This window comes from Narcine bancroftii, chromosome 2, assembly GCF_036971445.1.
Source record: "Narcine bancroftii isolate sNarBan1 chromosome 2, sNarBan1.hap1, whole genome shotgun sequence".
In the NCBI taxonomy this organism is placed as follows: Eukaryota; Metazoa; Chordata; class Chondrichthyes; order Torpediniformes; family Narcinidae; genus Narcine; species Narcine bancroftii.
The window spans coordinates 68,019,194-68,042,002 of NC_091470.1; the positions used below are offsets into that span (position 1 = coordinate 68,019,194).

At 40.5% G+C, this 22,809-nt stretch overlaps 1 protein-coding gene and 2 long non-coding RNA genes across 5 annotated transcripts in view; 2 read left to right on the forward strand and 1 right to left on the reverse strand.

Moving 5' to 3' along the window:
* Window positions 1-7,149, reverse strand: part of LOC138753676 (uncharacterized) — an 89,411-nt gene extending 82,262 nt beyond the window's left edge. The window contains exon 1 of the long non-coding RNA XR_011351359.1: window positions 6,519-7,149. This is a non-coding gene — a long non-coding RNA (uncharacterized lncRNA). The remainder of the gene's footprint in view (window positions 1-6,518) is intronic.
* gch1 (GTP cyclohydrolase 1) overlaps window positions 5,995-22,809 on the forward strand; it is a 54,284-nt gene continuing 37,469 nt past the window's right edge. Inside the window, exon 1 of one of the 3 annotated variants that reach the window (XM_069916942.1) lies at window positions 5,995-6,415. In XM_069916942.1, coding sequence (XP_069773043.1) covers window positions 6,079-6,415 — 337 coding nt within the window. In that variant the 5' untranslated portion in view covers window positions 5,995-6,078. Of the gene's footprint in view, window positions 6,416-6,617; window positions 6,842-22,809 lie in introns of those variants that run through there. The other 2 variants (XM_069916943.1, XM_069916945.1) reach the window with 2 other exon arrangements.
* The window catches only part of LOC138753675 (uncharacterized), a 30,426-nt gene continuing 18,485 nt past the window's right edge, over window positions 10,869-22,809 (forward strand). Inside the window, exon 1 of the long non-coding RNA XR_011351358.1 lies at window positions 10,869-10,962. This is a non-coding gene — a long non-coding RNA (uncharacterized lncRNA). The remainder of the gene's footprint in view (window positions 10,963-22,809) is intronic.

Here is a 22,809-nt window from a genome sequence, read left to right on the forward strand (position 1 = left end):
CAGGCTTTAAGGAATGGTAACGATTGGGTATCAAAAGTTATAAAGATCTTTTTATTCAAAATAACTTTGCGTCTTTTGAACAACTGTCAGCCATAGTTAATCTTTCTAATAGACATTTCTTTAGATATTTACGTTAGGCATTTTGTTCAGTTAAAATCACATGAATTTCCTCGAATCGCAAATTCAAATATTCTTGTTCATGGTGGACTAATATCATGTATATATAACAATTTATTGGATTTAAGGTCAGCCTTGATGGCTGGGATTAAGAATGATTTGGAACATGATCTCAGTATAACATTTCAGATGAAGATTGGTACTCTGCTCTTAGTTTTTAATTAATGATTCTTCATTTTGTCCAAACATTGTTTATTATAATTTAAGGTGGTACACAGAACACACATGTCAGATGTTGATCAATTATGTGAGAAGTGCAAAATTTTTGAAGCTGGGTATGTTTTGGGAATATCCCAATTTAGGAAGATTTGGGGAAAACCTATTTCAATCTTTATCACTGATTTTTAAAATCAAAATAGACCCATACCCTTTAATTGCTTTCTTTGGTGTTTCTCGTGAACTGAATATACTTATGTCTGCATCTCAAGAGAAGGTTTTAACTTTTTGCACATTGATAGCCAGATGAGCAAATTAAAAAAATGTTATTTATAACAAGTACGTGCAAAAATGCAGTTTTCATATATCAGTATTATATAAAAGGAATGATTAAATACATGTTAATTTTATATTTAAAAAAACTATCCAATACACCCTCCTACCCCCACCCCCTCCCGAAAAAACCCCTACTACCTACCCCAAAAAAACTAAAACTACAAAAAAAGAGAAAAAACACTAAAATACTAAGAAAAATAGAGTAAATATACATGTTAAGTTACATTGCTCTCGGAAACACTCTAAGATCTCACATAAAAACATTTTCACAACTAAAACATAATTCATTGTGGAAAAACTTCATGGAATCAGAGAAATCAAAGGAATTATTTATAAATTCAATCCTAATGTTTGAGCATGCAGGCTCCAAATCTGTATAAACAAAGTAGAATACTTACCTCTCAAATTGTATGTAATTTTTTCTAATGGAATACAGCTTTGAATCATCTGATTTCCAAGTAACACTTCCTCGCTATTACCAGAGCTAATTTAATAAATTTCAATTGAGAATCTGATAAATTTAATTTAGGAATTATATTTTTAAAATTCCCCATCAAGAATAATTCAGGATTTAATTTAAAAACAACACCAGTAACTTGCTGCAAAAATTATTGATAGAAATCTAAAATGGCTTCACTTTTGAACAAGACCAAGTAGAGTGGAGAAAAGTTCCAATTTCTTCACCACATCTAAAACATGGGTTTGAAATATCTGATTTCCATTTATTTAGTTTTTGAGATGTAAAATATAATTAATGTTATTAAAAAATTGAAGGAGTCTAGATCTTACATTAATTGTATTAATCATAATATCCTTACACAATTTTTTCCATGTCTGCTGATCTGTTGATATATTTAAATCATGTTCCCATCTTTCCTTTGACCTAAATAAACCTAATTTAGACACATTCTCCTGTAATCTCATATATTCTAATGAAATAAATTTCTTAACTTTCCCATCAGTAATCAATTATTCTAAATCAGTACAATTCATTAATATCATTTCTGGTCCTAATTTATCTCTCAAATAAATTCAATTGAAAATAACAAAAAAGAGTGTGGTGGGGAATATCATATCTAGCTCTAAATTGATCAAATGTCATCGATTGACCACTCTCATAACAGTCCCCTATTTCACAAATTCATTTATGATCGTATATATTTAAAAAAAGAATAATCTTTGGAGAAAGTTATAAGAGGATTTTTGGCATTTTTGATGACAGAAAGCCTCCATCAATCTGTGGAATTCATTGCCACAGAGGGCAGTAGAGGCAGGTTCATTAAATATATTTAAGAGGGAATTAGATATATTTCTTCAGTATAAGGGTATTAAAGGTTACGGAGAGAAGGCGGGGACAGGGTAAGATCAGCCATGATCTCGTTGAATGGAGGAGCAGGCTCGAAGGGTCGAATGACCTACTCCTGCTCCTATCTTCTATGTTTCTATGTTTTCTGAATTAATTTTATTCCAAATATTTATCAAATGTTTCAATACTGGAGCATCTCTGTCAGCGGAAATCAGTCTTGGTTCCCATTTATAAATAGATTCTTCCGTTTTTTCTTCTCCGATTTTATTTAACTCAATTTCCACCCAAGCTGATTTAATATTCCTGAATAAAGAGGCAAGAAGCCTCAGTTCTGCTGCCTTGTAGTAATTCTTAAAATTAGGAAGTTGTAATCCACCTTGTTCATATCTCCATGTTAATTTTTCCATCGATACCTTACCTTTCCAAAGAAATTTCCTAACTTTATTTAATTCCAGAAAAAAATTTTGAGGAACAAAAATTGGTAAAGTTTGAAACAGATATTGAATTTTCGTAAAAATATTTATTTTAATACAATTATCTCTTCCAATTAAAGTTATAGGCAAACTTGCCCATCTCTTCAAATATTCAGTTATTTTCTTGAGTAATGAAACATAGTTTACATAAATTTTTCAAATTATTATCTATACGTATCCCTAAATACTAAATCCCATCATTAGGCCTTCTAAATTGAATATCCCTTTGACATTGTGAATAATCACCTTGTACTAATTCCATAACTTCACTTTTATCCCAATTAATTTTGTAGCCAGAAATTCTTCCATACTCTATCAATTGATCATAAGAGTCTAGGTAATGACAACTGTGATTGAGTCAAATATACTAAAACATTATCTGCAAATAAACTAATCTTGTGTTCCATTTGAATTACACTAAAACCTTTTATATGTACAATTCATTTGCACAAGACGCTCTATGGCCAATGCAAACAAAGCCAGAGATTAAAAACAAAGGTATTTTCACTTGCAATAAGGTCAAATTAGTGAATATACTGCAAATGAGCTATTGTAGTGCAAAATATGTGAATGGGTTGAGATTCATATTGGTATCAATCTGGAATTTGGATCAATTGTAATGATCATGTGATAATTAACAGAAAGGTTCATTTATTTCAAGGGAGAAAATGGGTATATAACTTGTTTTTGTTGCTTGTGTAGCACAGATTTTATTCTTGTGTAAGGAATCACACTGAAGAATAAGGGAAATTATTTGCTTTGTAATTCCACAGAAGGTTTCACCATTTCTTCTGCAGAGGAAATTGTGTAATGTTTTCTATTGAAAAATGGGAACTGAACAGCTATTTTTACTAAGAAATGTCTCTCTGAATATATATATATATATATATATAAAGAGAAAAAATTGAGTTGAATGATATTTTCAACACACTCTTTTGAAAACTACCTTTAATCCTGTTCCACTACTACTCATGGAAGTAAATTGTAAACCCAAACCACTGCTGGGTGAAAACTCCTTGCATAACTTTTTCCAATTCATTACATCAATGCCTTTTAGCATTTGATTCCTCTGCCAATGGGAATCTCATCCCTTTCTCTACTCCTTGAACCCTTCTGGATTTTAAATGTTTCAATTAGAACCTCCTCTGTTTCCAGAAGAACAATTTGATCTTCTCCAATCTATCCACATAACTAAAATTCCTCTGGAATTATTTTGCTAAATCTTCACAGTAATCTTGCCTAAAGTGTTATATATAGGATTGGATACAATAAGCCCAGTTGCAACCCACTATGCTTAGTACTAGTTTCTAACTATTTGCCTTGTTCTCTTTGTTAATAAAGCTCAGGATCCAAAATATTTTTTAAATAAGGTACTTATTGAACTGTACTTGTAAAATTCCACTCAACTCAGAAAATGGTTATGTTTGAATCATCATCCAGGTAAATAAATTGTTTGGATTGCAGTTACCAACAATAATTCTTTCCCTTTGACATTGAACACCATTATACTAGCAACATGCATGATCAAGCTAAAGGATTTGGGACTCTGTCCATCCCTCTGCAACTGAATCCTCCACTTCCTCATTGGCAGACCCTAATCAGCAACTTCACCTCCTCCTCCTCCTCACTGACCATCAACACGGGCATCCCAAGATTGCGTGGCTTGTCCCCAACTCTATTCATTGTATGAAACTCTGAACAAACTTCTACAAGTGCACTGTGGAAAATATACTGGCTAGTTGCATCACAACCTGGTTTAGCAATTCAAAAGCCCAGAAACATCACAGGCTCTGACCCTCCCATCCATCGTAGACACTGAAAAGACACGGCTTATTGCAGGTTCCTATTGATCAATGTGGCACAGAACATCTGAGATGTCTTACTTCCAGTTGTATTCTAGGACATTGAGATGCCCTTCAGAAAATGTGGCTTCCCCTCTACTGCCATTAACTCAGCCCTCACTTGTAGCTCCTCTATTTCCTGCACATCTACCCTGACCCTTCTCCCCTAACCTTTCTCTTTCCCCCCCCCACCCCCACCCCCACCCATACCTTCCTCTTCCCCCCCCATTTCCTCAACTCAAAGGGGACAGGATTTCCAATGACCATGCCTACCACTTCACGGGCCTTCATTTCCAACATATCTTTCTCCACAATTCTTGTCACCTAAACCTGGATCCCAACATCAGACACATCTTCCCCTCCCCTCTACACTTTCTCTAGGGATTTCCTCCTTGGTACTCACCCCTTTGGTCGCAAAACGTGCAATGCTTGCTCTTGCACCTCCCAAACAGTCCTTCCAACTGAATCAACACTTCACCTGTGAATCTGTAGGGGCCACTGACTGCATCCAGTGCTGCCGATGCTGCCTCCTTCACATCAGCGAGATTGGATACAGACTGGGAGATCACCTCATAAGCACCTTCCTTCTGTCCATTCCAACTGCAAGGACCACCCAGTGGCCAACCATTTAATTGCCATGTCTGTTCAGTCTCACATATTGCCACATCGAGGTTACCTGCAAATTGGAGGAACAACAGCTTGTATTCTCTCTCAGCTGTCTCCAACCAAATGGTAACATTCTGTTGATACCCCTCCCCTGTTTTCCCTTTCCCTTGTTCCTCTAGCTCTCTACCCCATTCCTTCCATCAAAGAGCCTTTGCCCTCTGGTCTCCTCACCTTGCTTCTTTCTCTTTTACCTTCTCACCTGTATCAACCTATTGCATCTTGCTTGTATTGATCCCCCCACCCCCACCTTTTTATTCAGATATCTGCCTGAGGGGGTACTATTCTTATATTGCTGTAGTTTTTTTTTGTGGGGGGGGGGGGGGGTTGTTCGTTATTCCTTTCTTTGAAGAGATCTTTAAACATGTTTGTAATGGAGCCATGGGGAGGGGTGATTCGCCACTTAATGTAATTTGCTCTGGCTAATTTAAATTTTGCCACTTTTAATGTTAATGGGCTTAATAATCCAATTAAGAGAAAGAGGGTATTAGTTTACATTAAAAAGTTGAAAGTTGATTTTGCAAGAGACACATTTGACTGAAAAGGAACATCAAAAGTTAAAAAGAGATTGGGTTGGACAAGTTATAGCATCTTTTAATTCTAACCTTATCCCGCGTTGCCCCTCTCAGTGACCTGGAGAGGTCCTTCCTCCTGTCCCTCAACCCTCCCAAGTTCCTACCCCTCTCTGTGCCCAGCAGGATTCGGCCTCCCAGGGTACATGACCTCACAAGCGTCTGGATTAAATTTAATTTGCCACCTCTTCTCCACACAACTTTCCCATTGAGCTAAATTCTTAGTCAACCTTTGCCATCTCGAAATAGCACAGCCAGAGGGTTAATTTGGAGAAAGGCACGCTGAGAAACCGCGTAATCGGTCCTGTTCATGGGGACTTTTTGCACTAACGCAAGACGCGGCTGAGTTTGGGCAATCGTACTGCTCAGATCCGCCGAGTGCTCAATGAATGAGTTTGTGCAGGTGGGCGGTGAGACGCGCAGCCAATGACAGGAGGCCAGTGGAAAGCTGCCTGTATTAAAGGAGCCGCCGAGTTATGTGTGGAAGAAGCTGGTGACGGCGCTCACATCCGTCCCCTGCTCGACGAGGTGCTGGTCTATCCGCCCACCCGTTGATGGATTGCGCAAAGCAGCCGGTGGAAGGAAGGGAGGCCGGGGTGCGAAGTGCTCCCGTGGCGGGCCGGCTGACCGCGTCCGCCGGCGGGGAAACTAGCGGCCGGCGACCCAACCATTCGGAGTCGGCGCAGCCCAGAGCGGCGGATCAGTGGAAGGAGGAGCGGACTCGCAGCACCGAGGACAACCAGACGAGCCTGCCCAGCCTTCAAGCCGCCTACACGGCCATCCTCCGGGGGCTCGGCGAGGACCCGGAAAGACAGGGACTCTTGCGGACGCCATGGAGAGCGGCCACGGCCATGCAGTTCTTCACCAAGGGCTACGAGGAAAAGATTTCAGGTAAGGGACCCCCCCACCCCCACCCCCACCCCCACCCCCACCCCCACCCTCTCCCTCCTCCGCTCTCCGCATCCTCGCTGACTGAAGTGTTTCGGGACTTTACCCCAGTCGTCGCCGCCTCGTCGGGGGACGTTCTGGTCAGAAACGCCGCTGCTGTCAATCGAGCCCTTTCATTCCGCCCTCTTCTTTAAGGAAGTTTCATTAGGGGGTGGGGAAAAATGACGGCGATATCGAAACGCCCGGTTCCCATCTAATTTCCCGTGTCAACAAGTGCGTCGGACCCCCCCACCGCATGGATTTAGCCGGGCGGATTAATGGGATTGAGCAGGTGGCCGCCGCCGGTTTCACCGGGTGTTGGTGGAGGGTCGCCGACTCTGCGCGGCGGAGCGATGGTGAAATTCGGCCGGACTGGACTTTCGACGGCTGGTAACTGACCGGGAATGTTTCTTCACTTCATTCCCGTCCCGAGTTGAGATCCCGCGCTTGTGTCCGCAGGTGCTCCAGAAATGGGAACTTCACCGGGGAGGGGTGGGGGGTTAAATTTAAACGGGTTTGCAAATCCCGGAGAAGCGAAACGTGCCGGTGTAAAGCGGCTTCATGTTCCGTCCGGCTGCTTCAATTCAGAGGGTCTCCCTTCCTGTCCGGATAAGAACACATGCAAATGTTTATTGTGGTAGCCTAACCTTCCAAAGGTCTAATTGATAGAATAGTTCGTCATGGGGGAGATTGCCCCCCCCCCCCCCCTTACCCAAGATGAGTTATTGAGCCCCTCCACCTGAACAGGATTTGATTTAATAGGATATCTCTTCTGTGTTTCTGATGTAATAGATGGTCAGGGAAAGGTGACTCATCAAAACCAGCTTAACGTTTGTATTTAAAAAAAAACTGATCATTTTTTTTGTTTTGGCCCAAGAGTTCAGTTTTGGTTTGTTAGGGCTTGTAACAGCGTGTGTGGAGGTGGTGGGGGTCATTTCAGAGATTCCATTGGCTGAGTGATCTCCTTTCTAATTTCCATTCTCATTGATTTGGGGGGGAATAGTTATGTTTGCATGTTCCCATTATAACGTGTGAACCACATTGAGAGCAAATGAGTCTTTAACTGTTTCTAATCTTTTGACCAGCACCTTGTGCACATTTGACTTGTGTCAACTTTATTTAGAACCAAGACTCTTTTTGTAACGGGGCATGAAATTGCTGTATCCATTTTTTTTAGAGAGGTGAAGACCCATGCTGACTAAGGCACACCCCAAGGCTGCGAGCCTTGACTGTGTGGCCAAGCACGCTTCCAATGCCATCTACAAATTTGCCGATGACTCCACAATTGTCGGCAGAATCACAGAGGGCAATGAGAAAGCGTGCAGGAGGGAGATGGGTCAGCTCGTTGAATGGTGTGACGGCAACGACCTTGCACTCAGCGTCCGCAAAACCAAGGGGATGATTCTGGACTTCAGAAGGGGGTCAAGAACTTCAAATTCCTGGGTGTTAACATCTCCGAGTATCTGTCCTGGAGCCTTCACATGGATACAATCACAAAGAAGGCTTGTCAGTGGCTATACTTTGTGAGGTGTCTGAGGAGATTCAGAATGTCACTGAAGACTCTCAAACTTCTACAGCTGTACCATGGAGAGCATTCTGGCTGGTTGCATCACTGCCTGGTATGGAGGCACCAACTCTCAGGACAAGAAGAAACTCCAAAGGCACATCACAGGCACCAGATTTCACTCCATCAAGGACATCTACATGAGGCAGTGTCTTTAAAAAAAAATAACAACAGCTTCTATCCTCAGACCCCCACCACCCAGGCCATGCCCTCTTCCCTCTGCTACCATCAGGGGAGAAAAGATACAGGAGCCTAAAGACAAGCATTAAACGGCACAAGGACAGCTTCTTCCCCACTGCCATCGGATTCCTGAATAATCAATGAACCACACACACTGCCTCACTTTTCATCCACTATTATTTTTATTTTTTATAATAATGTTGTAAGATGATTATACAGATACACGATTCTTTATCCAGAGCGCTTGGGGGACAATGTGTTCTGAATTTTGGATTTTAGAAAGCCAGATTTAAATCCACCCGAATTGTGCTGCCGTATACACCCCCAACCCCTTCCAGTCACGCTGCTGTCTCCACCGCCCGCCCGGGTCGCCCTGCTGTCTCTCTTCCCACTTGCCGGATTTTGGAGGTTTCTGGATTTTAGATGTCCAGATAAAGGATCGTATACCTGTAATATAAATGTTTGCTCGATGATTTGCTGCTGTAAAACACCAAATTTCATTACTTGTTCATGTCAATAAATTTAAAGTCAACATTATTGCTTTTTTCCGATAGGCTTCACTGGAATAGGGCCTGTACATGACCAATTTCTCTTAGGCAATAATGCATTACGAATCCCTAATAGCTTTTAATGTCAAAATCAAAAAGTATTTTTTCAATTATTTTTATTAACATTGAAATTTCACACAAATTTCACATCCAAAAATAGAGTACATACCGATGTTAAAGTTCAAAAAGATACATTACTCTTAAATCATATCATTTCATCCAAAGTATCCACATTTTAATCAAACAGATTATATTGCATTGATATTTTTTATTAAAAAAGGAAAATCTAAACCCACTACCAAGAAAGAAGCCAAAAAAAAGAGACAGAATTCTTATCCGAGTGATAGTCATTAGTCAACATTTCTACCTTCACTACAAATCAAAGATTATAAAAGTAATTCAAAAAGGGTCCCCACAGTGTTAGAAAGGAGGTAATGGGAGGGAAGGCACACCAGCAATCGGGGAATGACTCTGAATGGCGGGAAAGGGGGTGAAGAGCTGGAGGAAAGAAGACAGAGAGATGGGGAAGAGAGGGGAACGGGGAGTAGGCTAGCAGAAACTGGAGAACTATCTTAATGCCAGCTGGATGGAGGGTGCCCATATAGAAAATTAGGTGTTTCTCCTTCAATTTACAGGCACTCTTGGTTTGGCAGTGTGTGAGGCCAAAATTGAAATGGTTGGCCATTGGGAGCTCCCTGACATTGATACAGACAGAGCGAAGGTGCTCAGTGATGATTGTTTAAATAGTAATGATCTCACATAACAGATCTTCCAGTCTGTGTCCAGTCTCTGTGATGTAGAGAAGGCTACAGCAGGAGCACCGGATGAGGTAGATGACTTCTGCGGATACATAAGTGAAATATTGCTTCACTTGGAAGGACTGTTTGGTGCCTCAAATGGTGGTGAGGGAGGAGGTGTGGTTATAAGTGTGGCATTTCCTGCAGCCAAGGGGGAGGGATGAGTGGACGAATGAGTCATGGAGGGAGTGGTATGTATGAAAGGCAGAGAGGGGTAGATGTGTTCGGTGGTGGGATAATATTGTAGGTGACGGAAATTACAAAAGATAAGTGGAATTCAGAGGCTGGTGAGGTGGTCGTTGAAGACGAGGGGAATCCTGCTTTTATTGAGGAGGGTGTGGTCATGCAAAGAACTTAGCAGACGTGTTTTGACTGAGCTCTCCGTGAAGAGTATCAAAAATACAGTTACAATTTTTAAATTAAGAATTTTTTCACCAAAAATTGAACAAAACAAGTACTAAAAAAGCAAGACAGCTGAAAACAAAAAATGAAGAAGTTTCTACTCAGCTAGGAACATCGAGCAAAAGCCTGAAAGGGAGCAGCGTAAGAGTGGCCTCGAGAGCGGCAGACCCCTTCAGACCTGTGAAATCAGGACAAAAACTAAATATTATCCTGGAGAAAATGGAAAACTTGAGCAATGGATTTGTTGGTGTTGAAATTGTAATGAGATACTTGTCTGAAAGGATGACTGAAATTAAAGAAATCATTGAAGATTTAAAGCAAAGAATGACCCAAGCAGAAATAGACTTGGTAAAAACACAAGACAAGCTAAAAGCTTAGGAGAAAGATACAAAGCAATGGGAGTTGGACAGACAAGGTCTACTGGATGAGATCAACCACATGGAGAATTTTAGCAGACAAAATAATGTTTGAATTATCAGACTGAAAGAAGGCATCGACATATGAGAAACATTGATCCTGCGAGGGCTGGGAGAAGATAAATTCAGAGAAAAACTGCATATTGAAAGGGCTCACCGGACCCTCAGACCCAGGAGAGCTGGTGATCAGTGACTATGACTGGTCCTGGTAAGACTTTTGAATTGCTGGGAATGGGAGACAATTCTGGGAGCAGTACATGAATACTCCAAGCAAAATAATGGCCTGCCTGAGAATGATCATGAAAAAGTACTACTTTTTCAAGATTTTAGTCCGACTTTGATTAAGCAAAGGAAAGACTTTGATGATGTAAAAAGACAAATGGGTTCTTAAAAACTTGAAATATTCGATGATATACCCTGCGACGCAGAGTCGAAGCAGCAGAAGGTAATTGGCGATTTTCTATTTATTTATTTATTTATTTATTTTTAAATTCCCCCCACCCCCCCAAGACTAAGAACAGAGTGGAAGACTTCCTGTGAGGTTTCGGCTAAGGTTGCCAAAGAGGAAGATTATGAAGAATGTTTACAATGGGACTAAGTAAAGGTTATATTTTTAAAAAGTCTTGTATTTATTGTTGAAATGTAAATTATATTGAAATGTTCATGGAGAAAACTTGGGAAAAGTAGTAGCAAGGTGGAAAATCTATTCTAAAAGGGAGAATGGTGCCCAGAGAGGAGTATCTATAAAGGATGGCACGAAAGGGAGGTGTTCTCCTTCTTCAAATGATTCTGTGGGCTTTTTTCGCAGAGTTTTCTGTTTATGTCGCCGTCAGAGCAGTGACATTGTATGTTTTTTTTTAAAAGGAGAGAGATCATTATTTAAACAATCATAAAGATTTTTATTGTTAAACAATGTTTGTTTAAAAAAAAATCAATATTGATAGAATGTTAAAATTTATTAGTCTTTATGTTAATGGGATAACAGGATGGTGAAAGGGAGGCAGGTTTTGGCACATCTTTAAAAAAAAAAATTAAAGCCAGATATAGTCTTTCTACAATTAAAAAAAAACTTACCAAATTGGAACATGCTAAATTAAAAAAGAGGATGGTGGGACAAATAATATCATCTTCATTTGGCTCAAATGCAAGAGGAGTAGTGATTTTAATCAATAAGAATATACCAATAAGAATAAAGAAACACTGACTGACCAAGCACATAATAGCACATTGTAAAATTAATGCAAAATCATGGGATGTTTATGAATATCGATGCACAAAATTATGATGGTAAAGCATTTATGAAAGATATCTTTTTAAAATATACTAGTCGAAGGAGACTTCAAATTTCTGTCTAGATCCAATGCTGGATAAATCAACCAGAACAGTAACAAGGGCAAACTGACACTTTCATTTATGAAGGATTTAAATTTGATTGATATAAGGAGGCAGCTTAACCCCTTAGAAAGAGACTATTCATTCTACTCAAGGGTACATCATTCACATACAAGGATTGATGTTTTTTAAATGTCTGCCCAGTTTAAAAAGTAGAGTGGTAAAAATAGAATATTTGGTGAGACTTTTATCAGATCATTCATCATTAACTTTAACTATTGCAATAATGGAAAAACAAGAAAGTGTGTATAGATGGCGACTCAATGCCACACTGTTGAAAAGGAAGGACTTTTGTGAGTGTTAGGCACCCCAGCAGCAATTGAGAGACATAAATGAATGGGTTAAGTTTGATACAAAATTTATTAACAAGCTAACAATAATAGAATAAACCCGATAAATTTAACACCAATCATAATGGTAACTCTATATAAACAACAGATTACTAAACATTGTATGGGAGGAGGGAAGGGGAACCCAGACCATTACAGTCCAAGCAGAAATGCCCCGAAAAATCACAAAAACACCTATGTCAGTCACGTCAAGTCTGTCAGTCAAGAAGGAACAACTCACGGATCTGGTCTCCAGGCTTGGGATTATTTGTTTTCTTGCCCACTGATCTTTTAGTTTCAGACTGTATCCAGATGACTGTGGTCCCTAAAGACTTTCAACCCTGTCAGAGAACACAAGATTGGATTGAGTTTCGAATGTGGCAATGACCACCTTTTCTTTCTTCATCTGGGAATTGCACAGTGACCTCCTTGTCACTACATGAGGTTCACTCCTCCAAAGCTGCCTTTAAGGTTAACAAGTGACCTTCTGTCACACAAGTCCTCTCCTTTGGACATCCTGGCTTGAGTGGTCCCGTGACTCATGTCACATGAAGTTCTCCTCTTGAAAGGTGACAGAGAGACACTGGTCAGTCCCATATACACTCTGAGTATCAGAGTTCCCCAGACTGCTGTCAAGACAACAGTGCTGACACCCATGTACAAAGTAGCTCGGTCTTCCTTTTTCCACTGAAACTACTGGGTAAGCACACTGACATAGAGCTCCATTGGCAGTGCTAGCACCCGTGAACAAAGCAACTCAGCATGTGGCTTGCTGAAGCTGCCGGGTGAGCACATACAGTCAGACTGACTGTCTGACTGCCTGCAGTCCAAACCACCAACCTCTTCAAAACCAGCACGCTGGTCTTTTTAACCTGCCCAGCACGTGCCTCCAGCTCTCCCCATTGGTGGAGAGGTTAACAGCCACAGGCTATCTCTCCTGCAAGTCCATGGACTTCCAGTGCATGGTTCCTGTGCTTTGGCAGCTGTCAAAGTTCCCTAGTGGTAGCCCAGCAATATTACAGCACCTAGCAGCTGTCAAATCCCCTGCAGTGGGTTCAGTCCTGTCCTCAGTCAAAAAATAAAATTGTCCAAGGTCAACAGTGAGTTTATTAAGAGACAGGTAGATCTATTCTGTGAAATTAACCTTTCTTCTACTGATAAGCTTTAAGCATATCTCATATTAAAAAGCTATTATCTAAGATGACAAATTATTTCTTGTACAAAAACTCTGAAGACAGAAAATGCTACAGAGCTGGATGGTCTAGAGAAAGATATAACAAAACTGGAAAAAGAATATCAGAAAACAGGGTCACAAGAAAAATATAGATTGTTAGAGAATAAAAAATGGAAATATAACAAATTACAAACTTATAGAACGGAAAAAATAAATTTAAAAAATATTATGAATTTGGAGAACGGGCACATAAAGTTTTATCGTGACAGTTAAAGGCAGAAGAGTCATCCAGGATGATAATTGCAATAAAAACAGGCTGATATTATAACATATAATCAAAAATAAATAAGTAATATTTTAGACAATATTATATGACATATAAATCAGAATTATTAGGAGATGAAAATGAGATGGATGAATTTTTAACAAATATTGAACTTCCAAAATTAGAAGATAGAGAATTAATTGATTTAGATGCCTCTCTCACAAGAACAAAAATAGAGAAAGCCTTGGATACTTTACAATCTAACAAATCTCTGGGGGATGATGGGTTTGCTCCTGAGTTCTTCGGAAAATTTAAAGATTTATTGATACCTCTTATGATGGATGTATTGGAGGAGACCCAAACCTTGCTGGAATCTTTCTCAACTCCTATAATTAAAGTGCTACTGAAGAAAGGTAGAGACTCATTAAAAACTTCATCATTAGACCTATATAGACTTCAATATTGATTATAAAATACTGGCAAAGGCATTAGCTAATAGATTGGGACAATATCTACCAAAACTAATACCTACAGATCAGGTGGGATTTGTCAAAGGAAGACATTCTTCAAATAGTCTAAGTCACACATGTCAAACTCTGGCCTGCGGGCCAAATTTGGCCCACGATATAATTATATTTGGCCCGCAAGATCATTTCAAAAATGTATTAGAGGTGGCCCGCCCTGCAGCGAGAGCTGATGCTGTTTTTTGGTAATGTCACCCCCACCATCCTCCCCCTTCATTGCACATCCTTCCCTATTGTAACACGAGAAATTGTAACACGAGAAGTCTGTCGATGTCATCAGCTGGCAAGCCAGTTGGAAGGCTCCCCGCACAACCAGTCACTTCTCCCACCTGTCGAGCGGTGCAGCGGATTGGCGAGCGCCTGTGATTTCCTGTCGGCGCGACGGGCATGGCAGGCTGCGCACGGCCCCCGGGCAGCACGAGCCCCGCGCGACTGGCACCGGACGGCCCTTTCACAGCGTGAGCGCATTTCTCCCGGTCGCCACGGCCTTCAGCACTTGCACCCGCGCGGACCCCAGGGACGGCTGGTTCAGCCCTGCACGTGAAGAGAGAGATGGTGGCTGTCCGCAAAGGCTGATCGGCAGCGCGCTGGGTCTGAGTGGGTGGGTAAGCAGGGGTGGGCAGAGGGTGTAGGTGAGGAGTAATGGGCAGGGGAAGTTATGGTGGTGCGAGGGGCAGTTAGAGGGAGGGGTGAGTAGAAGGAGGGGTGGATAGGGAAGAGGTAAAAGGGGAGGGGCAGGGCGAGTAGGGGAGGGGTGATTAGAGGGTGAGAGACGGGTAGAGGGAGGAACAGGTTGAGGGGAGAGGCAGTAGAGGGGCGTGTATAGGATAGGGTGGGTAGAGGCAGAGTGAGTGGAGGGAGGGGTGAGTAGAGGTTGGGTAAAGGACTGGTCAGGTAGAGAGATGGTGGGTCGAAGGTGAATAGAGGCCTAGAGCCTGAGGAGTGAGCAGGAAATGCTAACAAAATGGACACAACCTGTGAATGCTGACTACATCTCCACAGGGACCAAATAGGTTTCCCTCAGGTCAAGCAAAGGGTGAACTTGAGCTACCTACTCCTGACCTGTAACATTATCCTCCTAAAGTTATATCCTAAAGTTTAACATTACAAATGTTGAAAGAAGAGAAAACAAGCAGATCTTGTTGAAAATTTTCAATAAATATTTAGTTTGGCCCTCGACTTAGTCCAAGTTTTTAATTTTGGCCCTCCGTGAATTTGAGCTTGACACCCCTGGTCTAAGTAAATTATTTAAATTAATACGTGGCAAAATCAAGTTGAATCCATCTCTCCAGATGCAGAAAAAGCATTCAATCGATTAGAATGATCTTTCTTATTTAAAACATTGGAAAAAAATTGGTATAGGCAGAAAATTTATAAATTGGATAAGAACTCTTTATCATGAACCACAAAACAAAATTATCACAATTGGATGTCAGTGGTTTTTCTCTCATGTTGACAGGGGTGCCGTCTGTCTCCAGCACTTTTTAACCTAGCTATTGAACCACTGGCCGAGGTTATAAGGAGAGATTCGGATATTAAGGGCTTCAAAGTTGGACAAGAAGAACATAAAATAAGCTTATTTGCTCATGATGTGCCAATATACATGTCTGACCCGGCTGAATCCCTGATAAAATTACAAACAATATTAGAAAAATATGGAAGAATATCAGGTTATAAAATAAATATGGACAAGTCAGATAATCCCATTGAAGAATTTTGGTTATGAAAGATATCAGAAAAATAGTAGATTTAAATGGAAGACAGATGGAATCAAATATTTAGGAGTAACGACATAATAATTTACATGTATAAATTTAATTACACTCACAAAAATTAGAGAAAGATTTACAGAAATGAAAAGACCTGCAGATTATTTTAGTGGGAAAAGTAAATTATATTAAAATGAAGGTGATGCCGAGATTACAGTATCTTTTTCAATCATTGCCTATTGCTAAATTTTTTTTAAATTACCGAATAATTATATAAGACAATTCCTACGGAATAACAAGTGCTGAGAATTTAATTGGAAAAGTTAATATGGGACGATAAATTGCGAAGACGTAGACTTTTGGACTTTAAGAAATACTATTTATCAGCACAAGCAAGATATTTATCTTTTATTTTAAGAAGACAGTCCTTTTACTTGGATCCGAATAAAATTAAAAGAAACAACGGTGAAGGATTAAATTTATGTGGAATGTTAAGTTAATAACAAAAAAATGGATAACCCTATAATTAATACATATGATTAGAGAGAGAGAGATAGGAGATGGATGATAGGTGATAGGTGTTGCAATAATGGAAAGATGTTGGTCTGATTGGTGTTTGGATAGCATGACATCAATTATAAATGCAAGATATGGATTAGTGCAATATAATTTCCTACATCAATTATATCTCACAACATAGGAGTTGTATAAATCAAAATCTGAAATATCGGAGATGTGTTCTCGGCGTGGGACAGAAATAGGTATGTTTTTACATGCTACGTGGTCGTGTGTGAAGGTGAGACCTTTCTGGCAGGATACTACTGAAATACTAACAAGGATAACTGGTGGCCTTCACGGGCAACCAGAAGTTTTATCTTTTGAGGAAACTTCATTGAAATAAGAAATAAACTAACTAAATTCCAAATTTCATTTGTTAAAATAGCCTTGGGTAAGAAATGTATTGTGATTACTTGGAAATCCAACTCCCCTCTACATATAGCATGATGGGCTGCTGAGATGAATCACTGTATACCTATTTATTAAGGTATTTCAGCCATATTTGGATCATATAGGAGCCCAATTATAATTATAAATATAATAATGAAAAGGCCAATAATAGATGTTACTATGGTATAAATGCAAGTGACTTCCCCATATAGAATTTTTTATGGTCAACATTTATATGAACCATGACGGTGTGTGGATTTATTCTGTGAGGGGGGGGGGGGTTGTTTTATTTTTATATATGTATATACATACACACACACACACATTTGTATGTATATATAATGTTTTTCTATGTATTTATGGAAAAAATATTTCTTTTTAATAAAAGGGGAATCCTGCATTTGTTGTGTCTGGGGGCAAAGGGGTCAGGGCAGATGAACAAGAAATGGAGGAGATGTTGGTGGGGGCTGAGTTGATAAGTGGTGGAGGGGAAGCCACGTTTTTGGAAGGAGGACATTTCAGATGATCTGGACTGGAAAACCTCATCTTGAGAACAGTTAAAACCGAGGCGGAGGAATTGAGAGAAAGGAATAGAATCCTTGCTGGGGAGCTGGTGTGAAAAAATGTACCCCAGGTGGTTGTGAGAGTTGGTAGGTTTGTAAAAATTGTCTGTTGAAAGCTCATTTCCTGAGATGCAGTCAGAGAGATCAAGACAGAAACATTGTTTATGTATCTTTGTTATATAAACAGCTTGACCTGAGTGTCTCCAGCAATGTGTTTTACTTCAATCACAGTGACTGCAGGCTTTCATGTCTTACTCCTGCCTATCCAAGTAGGTCCCATTTATTTGCATTCAGCCTCGATCACTCTAAACCTTTGCTATCCATTTACTTGTTCAAATATCTTTAAAGCACAATTGCTTCCCTCTTCCTCTGGCGGCTCATTCCATAAACCAACCACCCTTTGTAGTGGGGAAAAAAAATGTCCCTCTTTCTTTTTTCACCCTAAATCTATTCATTCTGGTTTTGGAGGCCCCCTTCCCTGGAGGAAATTTTTTAAAAACTATAATTATTTACATTATCTATGCCTTTCATGATGTTATACACTTCTCTAAAGTGCCCTCATAGTCATGTGCTCCAGGGGAAACATGTCCTAGTCCATCCAGCATTTCAAGCCTAACAATCCCCTAGCATTCTTGTACATCTTTTCTCTAGGTTTTCATTTTAATTATATTTTTCCTGTAGCTGGGTGACCAAAGGTTTTCAAAGTTTTCCAGGTGTGGTCTCACCAATGTCTGATGAGTTGCAACTGTTACGAGCCCAGAGGACCCCAAAACCCAGCAGCAATAGATATTCACCAAGACAAATGGTTTACTTAAAACTTACTTTTAATGATCTTAAACATTAAACAGGATAAAACTTTAACTTATTACTATTAATTTAACAACCTAACTTAACCCCCTTCTAATTCTAAGCAAATGTGTATGTAATGTGTATATAAGTTCAAAAAAAGTTATTTGATTCACCAGTCCAATCTCACTTCTCACACCTCCAAGTTCACTGGTATCAGGCAATTCTTGTACTATGCACAGAATTTAACATTTATGAAGTTCACCAGGCTTTGGTGCTTGAAAGGTAAATGGTTACCACTCAGGAAGGTTATTGTTGGTTTTCAGAGAGAGATTTGTTGTTCGCTGGGCACCCACAGCTGATTCCTTATAACCAGACTCTTCAGTATCTTGCCAAAGAAACTTGCCTCCTCAGGGTTCTCAAGATTATAACCCCTTTCCTTCAGGTCACCACAGAGTTCCTTTTTGTTTCGCTTATTTCAAGTGAAACATTAGGCAGCCAGTCCTCTCCTCTTGTATGAGCCACAAGGGCTTTGACCAGGCTGAACTAAGCACTCACAACCCATCCTGCAAATGGGGTTTACCACAAGCTTGCCAGCTTGTCCTGTTCCAGTCCCATCTGCTGCTGCTGACTGTAAAACTGGAGAACTGATCTCTTCTCTCTTTTTAGTCGCTTTCAGATGTTCCATTGAAGATTACCCGCCTGCAGATGCGGCAAGAGGAGTTCAGCTGGCACGTTTAGGTGGCCACGGAATGGACAGCTTTCTGGCACTTGAACGTGCCAGCTGACTGCTAGCCGTCTAGCAGCCGAAGCCAGCTACTTGGGACAGTGGCAAGTCCCACCCATGTTGACCTCTCGTCATAGCAGCGCGTCAAAGCATGCCTAACAAACAACTCAGGCATGACTTGACTCGTACTGTTGGTCTCCCCCCCCCCCCCCACCCTTGCCTGCCCACTCCCCGACTCCTGTTGCCAGTCTCCCTCCCCATCCCGACTCCTGTTGCCGGTCTCCCTCCCCCCCCCCCACTCGCCCGCCCGACTCCCATTGCCGGTCTCCCTCCCCCATCGCCCACCCGACTCCCGCAGTTGGCTCGCGCTCCCCAAGCTCTGGCTTTCTTGTGTAGTGCTGTGTACATATAGAGTTGGCCTTGGCACATTCGCCACTAACATTACATCATTGACCTTGTTTGATTAAAATCTGTACCACAACAGGCTGGAGAGAAACGCAGATTGACATTAAATTCCCGCTGCAGTGGACTGCAAAACCAACCCGGGGATTGTGCTGCAACAAAACAGCAGAATGCTTGGTTCTATTAGAGAGAAAAAAATTTTTTAAAGTGCTTTAGTCCAGTTATTCTACAATTGTATCAAAATGGACAGTCATAGGTTAAACTCACGAGAAAATACATTTATCAAATAAAGCTCTGCAGCAATAAGGGACTTTCACTCATACCTCTCTTCAATTTTCTGTTCCCAATCCAATTAAAGATTTTTTTTTGTTGGGTCAAATGTTTATTATGTTCCTCTTCATGGCGGTACAGAATGGGGAAGGAGCAGAAAAACAGAGTGCCTACATCGGGCAGCTGAGAGCTGGTTCATCAGCGCATCCTGCAGTTGTGAGTTGCCAACTCCTCCAGCTGGCACGCGCTCCCACAGCTCAGCGAACGCTGCCAACAGCCCAAGACAGCCGAGCACAGAAATTGCCTGCAACCTATGGACCTACTGACAAGAGAGTGTCTCTGCTACTGAATGGCAATGATATTTTAAATACATTTGGGCAACGAACATAACTTTAATGGTTTTAACTCCCGCTGCCGGTCTCAGGAGTCGATGGCTGACAATGTCACCGTGACGTCATCAGCCCGCCCCCTGGCAGCGCGGGCTGCTTTCATCTGCCACAGAGTGAGACTCAAAGCAGGATATTATAACCTCCTGGAGGATTAAATAAGTAGACCCCCCCCCCTCCCCGGCTGGCTTTTCTGGTTTCAGATGGCCACCCGACAGCTGCACAGGTGTATAATGTGTGGCTTTACAGTTGGGTATTGTGGCCATCTGAAAGCGGCTTTACTTTCAGAGGAAGAGCCTGTTTTTCTCTCTCTGCTTGCAAAACCACACGGTCCTCTTAGAACAGCAAGTTCCGCTCCAGACAGCCTGCAGCTCCGAGAGTTCTTTCATCTGTTGTCTTTTTGTAAACAACAATCTATTAGTAACATCTCTTGGGCATTCTCCAAAGCTTTTGCAAAGGCTCTTGGTGCTGGACTGACTAGTATGAGCAGAGCGCCAGTATTTTAAATAGATCTGTTTTAAAGTGTTTATATGTAACCTAGACTAAAAAAACCTGCCCCATTTTATCTCCCAAAATCATTTCTATATACAATACAAACACAACATAATCAGTCACACAACATAATGACCCAGCTCCTGTACTCAGCGCCCTGACCAATGCAGGCAAGCATGACAATCGTCTTCACCTTTTTGTCTATCTGTGTCGCCACTCTTAGAACTGTATACCCATGCGAGGTCATCCTGTTCTACAACACTCTAAGGGGCTTTACCATTCATTGTGCAAGTCCTTCCCTGAGGTTTAACTTACTAAAGTGCAACACTCTCCCTTAACTGCATTTAAATTCCCTCTGCCATTTCTTTACCTACTTTCCCATTTCAATCAGCCCATGTTGTAGACTCTGATAATCTATCAATTATACCATTAGTTTTGGTGTCATCTGCAAACTTTAACAAGTTGAGATAAAGCAGCAACTTTTTAGTTAAGATAGATGTTAGAAGTGAGAGGGGCAGGGCTGAGAGGCAAGTGCATGGATAAATATTTGATTGGTATGTATAAATGAGGATTCTGAATTATTTTTTAAAACAGTAGTTCATGTAGACGGTGGTTTTTAAAAATAGTGATGTAATGCAATCAAATTCAACCCAATTTTTGCTTTAAGGGTAGTAAACCAAAGGGTTGGAATTGAATCTGTTACATGCTTATAGTTGTAAAGATTACACTCTGTAAGGAAAAGAATATAATTAATCTTTGGATATGTTGTAGAATGTTTTGCTTATTTGCATTGTGCTTTGCACCTCTTTGCATACCTTTAATACCATAAAGCTCAGTATGTGCTTAATTTCTTCTTTTATGTTCTCTTGACAATGTCTCTCTCCTGTTGTTGTGGGACAGTCAACTGATGGAACTGTACTGAATTTTAAAGGATAGTTTAATCCAATAGAACAAGTTGATTTTTTTTACTTTCTGTGGTGGCTAGTTATAGTTTTTTAAAAAATTGACAGTGTTTATGTGAACTTTTAAAAGGCATTAGTTGAGATTCCATGCAGGAGAATGTTTACAAAAATGACAGCATGTGGAATTAAAAGTAACAACAAGCATCATCGAGTAAGTGCACTGGGGTTGGATGAGATAAGAACTGGAGGACATGGGTTAAGGGTGAAAGGTGAAATGTTTAAAGGGAACGTTATGGGGAACTTCTTCATGCAGAGTGGTGAGAGTATGGAACAAGCTGCCAGCTGAAGAGGTGAATGTGGGTTCAATTTTGACATTTGAGAGAAATTTGGGCAGATACGTAGATGGGAGGGATATGGAAGGCTATGGTCAGGATGCAGGTCAATGGAACCAGATAGTATTATAGTTTGGCACAAACTAGATGGGTCAAAGGGACTATTTCTGTGCTGTAGTGTTCGGTGAGATGGGTAAAGAATTGCAAGAAGTGTTCAGGAGATGGATTTTTTTTCTTTCTTTATTCAAGGAATTGTGGATGTTGCTGGAAATGCTAGAATATGATATCCATCTCTCAATTGTCCATTATTTAAGGAAATTTTAGAGGCAATCAAATTGTTCAATTTAGAATTGTTCACTAGCCTAATTTTTTTTTAAAAAAGCATCAATGAACAAGGTTGTTTTAAATGACAATGGTTTTAAATGACAATGATTATACAAGGATCACAAGACAAAGGACCAGAAGAGGCCACTCGGCCCATCGAGTCCATTCTGTAAAACTTCACTAAGCTACTCTACACTAGTTCCAATTTCCTGCCTTTTCCTCCTATCCCTTGATGCCCTCACTAATGAGATACTTGTCTATTTCTTGCTTGAATACTCCCAGTGACCTGACTTCCATTGCTGTATGCGGCAGCGAGTTCTACAGATCCACGACCCTCTGGCTAAAGAAGTTCTTCCTAATCTCGGTTTTATACGGATAACCTCTAATTTTCAGACTATGACCCCTTGTGTCCTCGATTCATCCACAAAGGGAAACATCTTACCTGCATCCACCCTATCTAAACCTTCAAAATATGAAATGTCTCTATGAGATCTCCTCTCATTCTCCTATATGCCAATGAATCTAACCCAAGAGCTGCCAAATGCTTCTCGTACGTTAGCCCTTGCATTCTGGAAATCATACTAGTAAATCTCCTCTGCACCTCTCCAACATCACATCCTTTCTAAGATAGGGGGCCCAAAACTTCACACAGTCCTCCAAATGAGGTCTCACCAGTGCCCCATAGAGCCTCATTAACACCTCTTTACTTTGGGTCACTAATCCTCTTGAAATGAATGTCAACATAGTATTCGCTTTCTTCACTACCAATTTCACGAGGTCATTAACTTTTAAGTTTCCCTGCACGAGGACACCCAGGTCCCTTCGCACATCTGAGGTCTTAATTTTCACCCTATTCAAATAGTATTCTGTCTGTTTGTTTCCACTGCCAAAATGTACAACTGTACATTTCTCTGTTGAAATCTCAT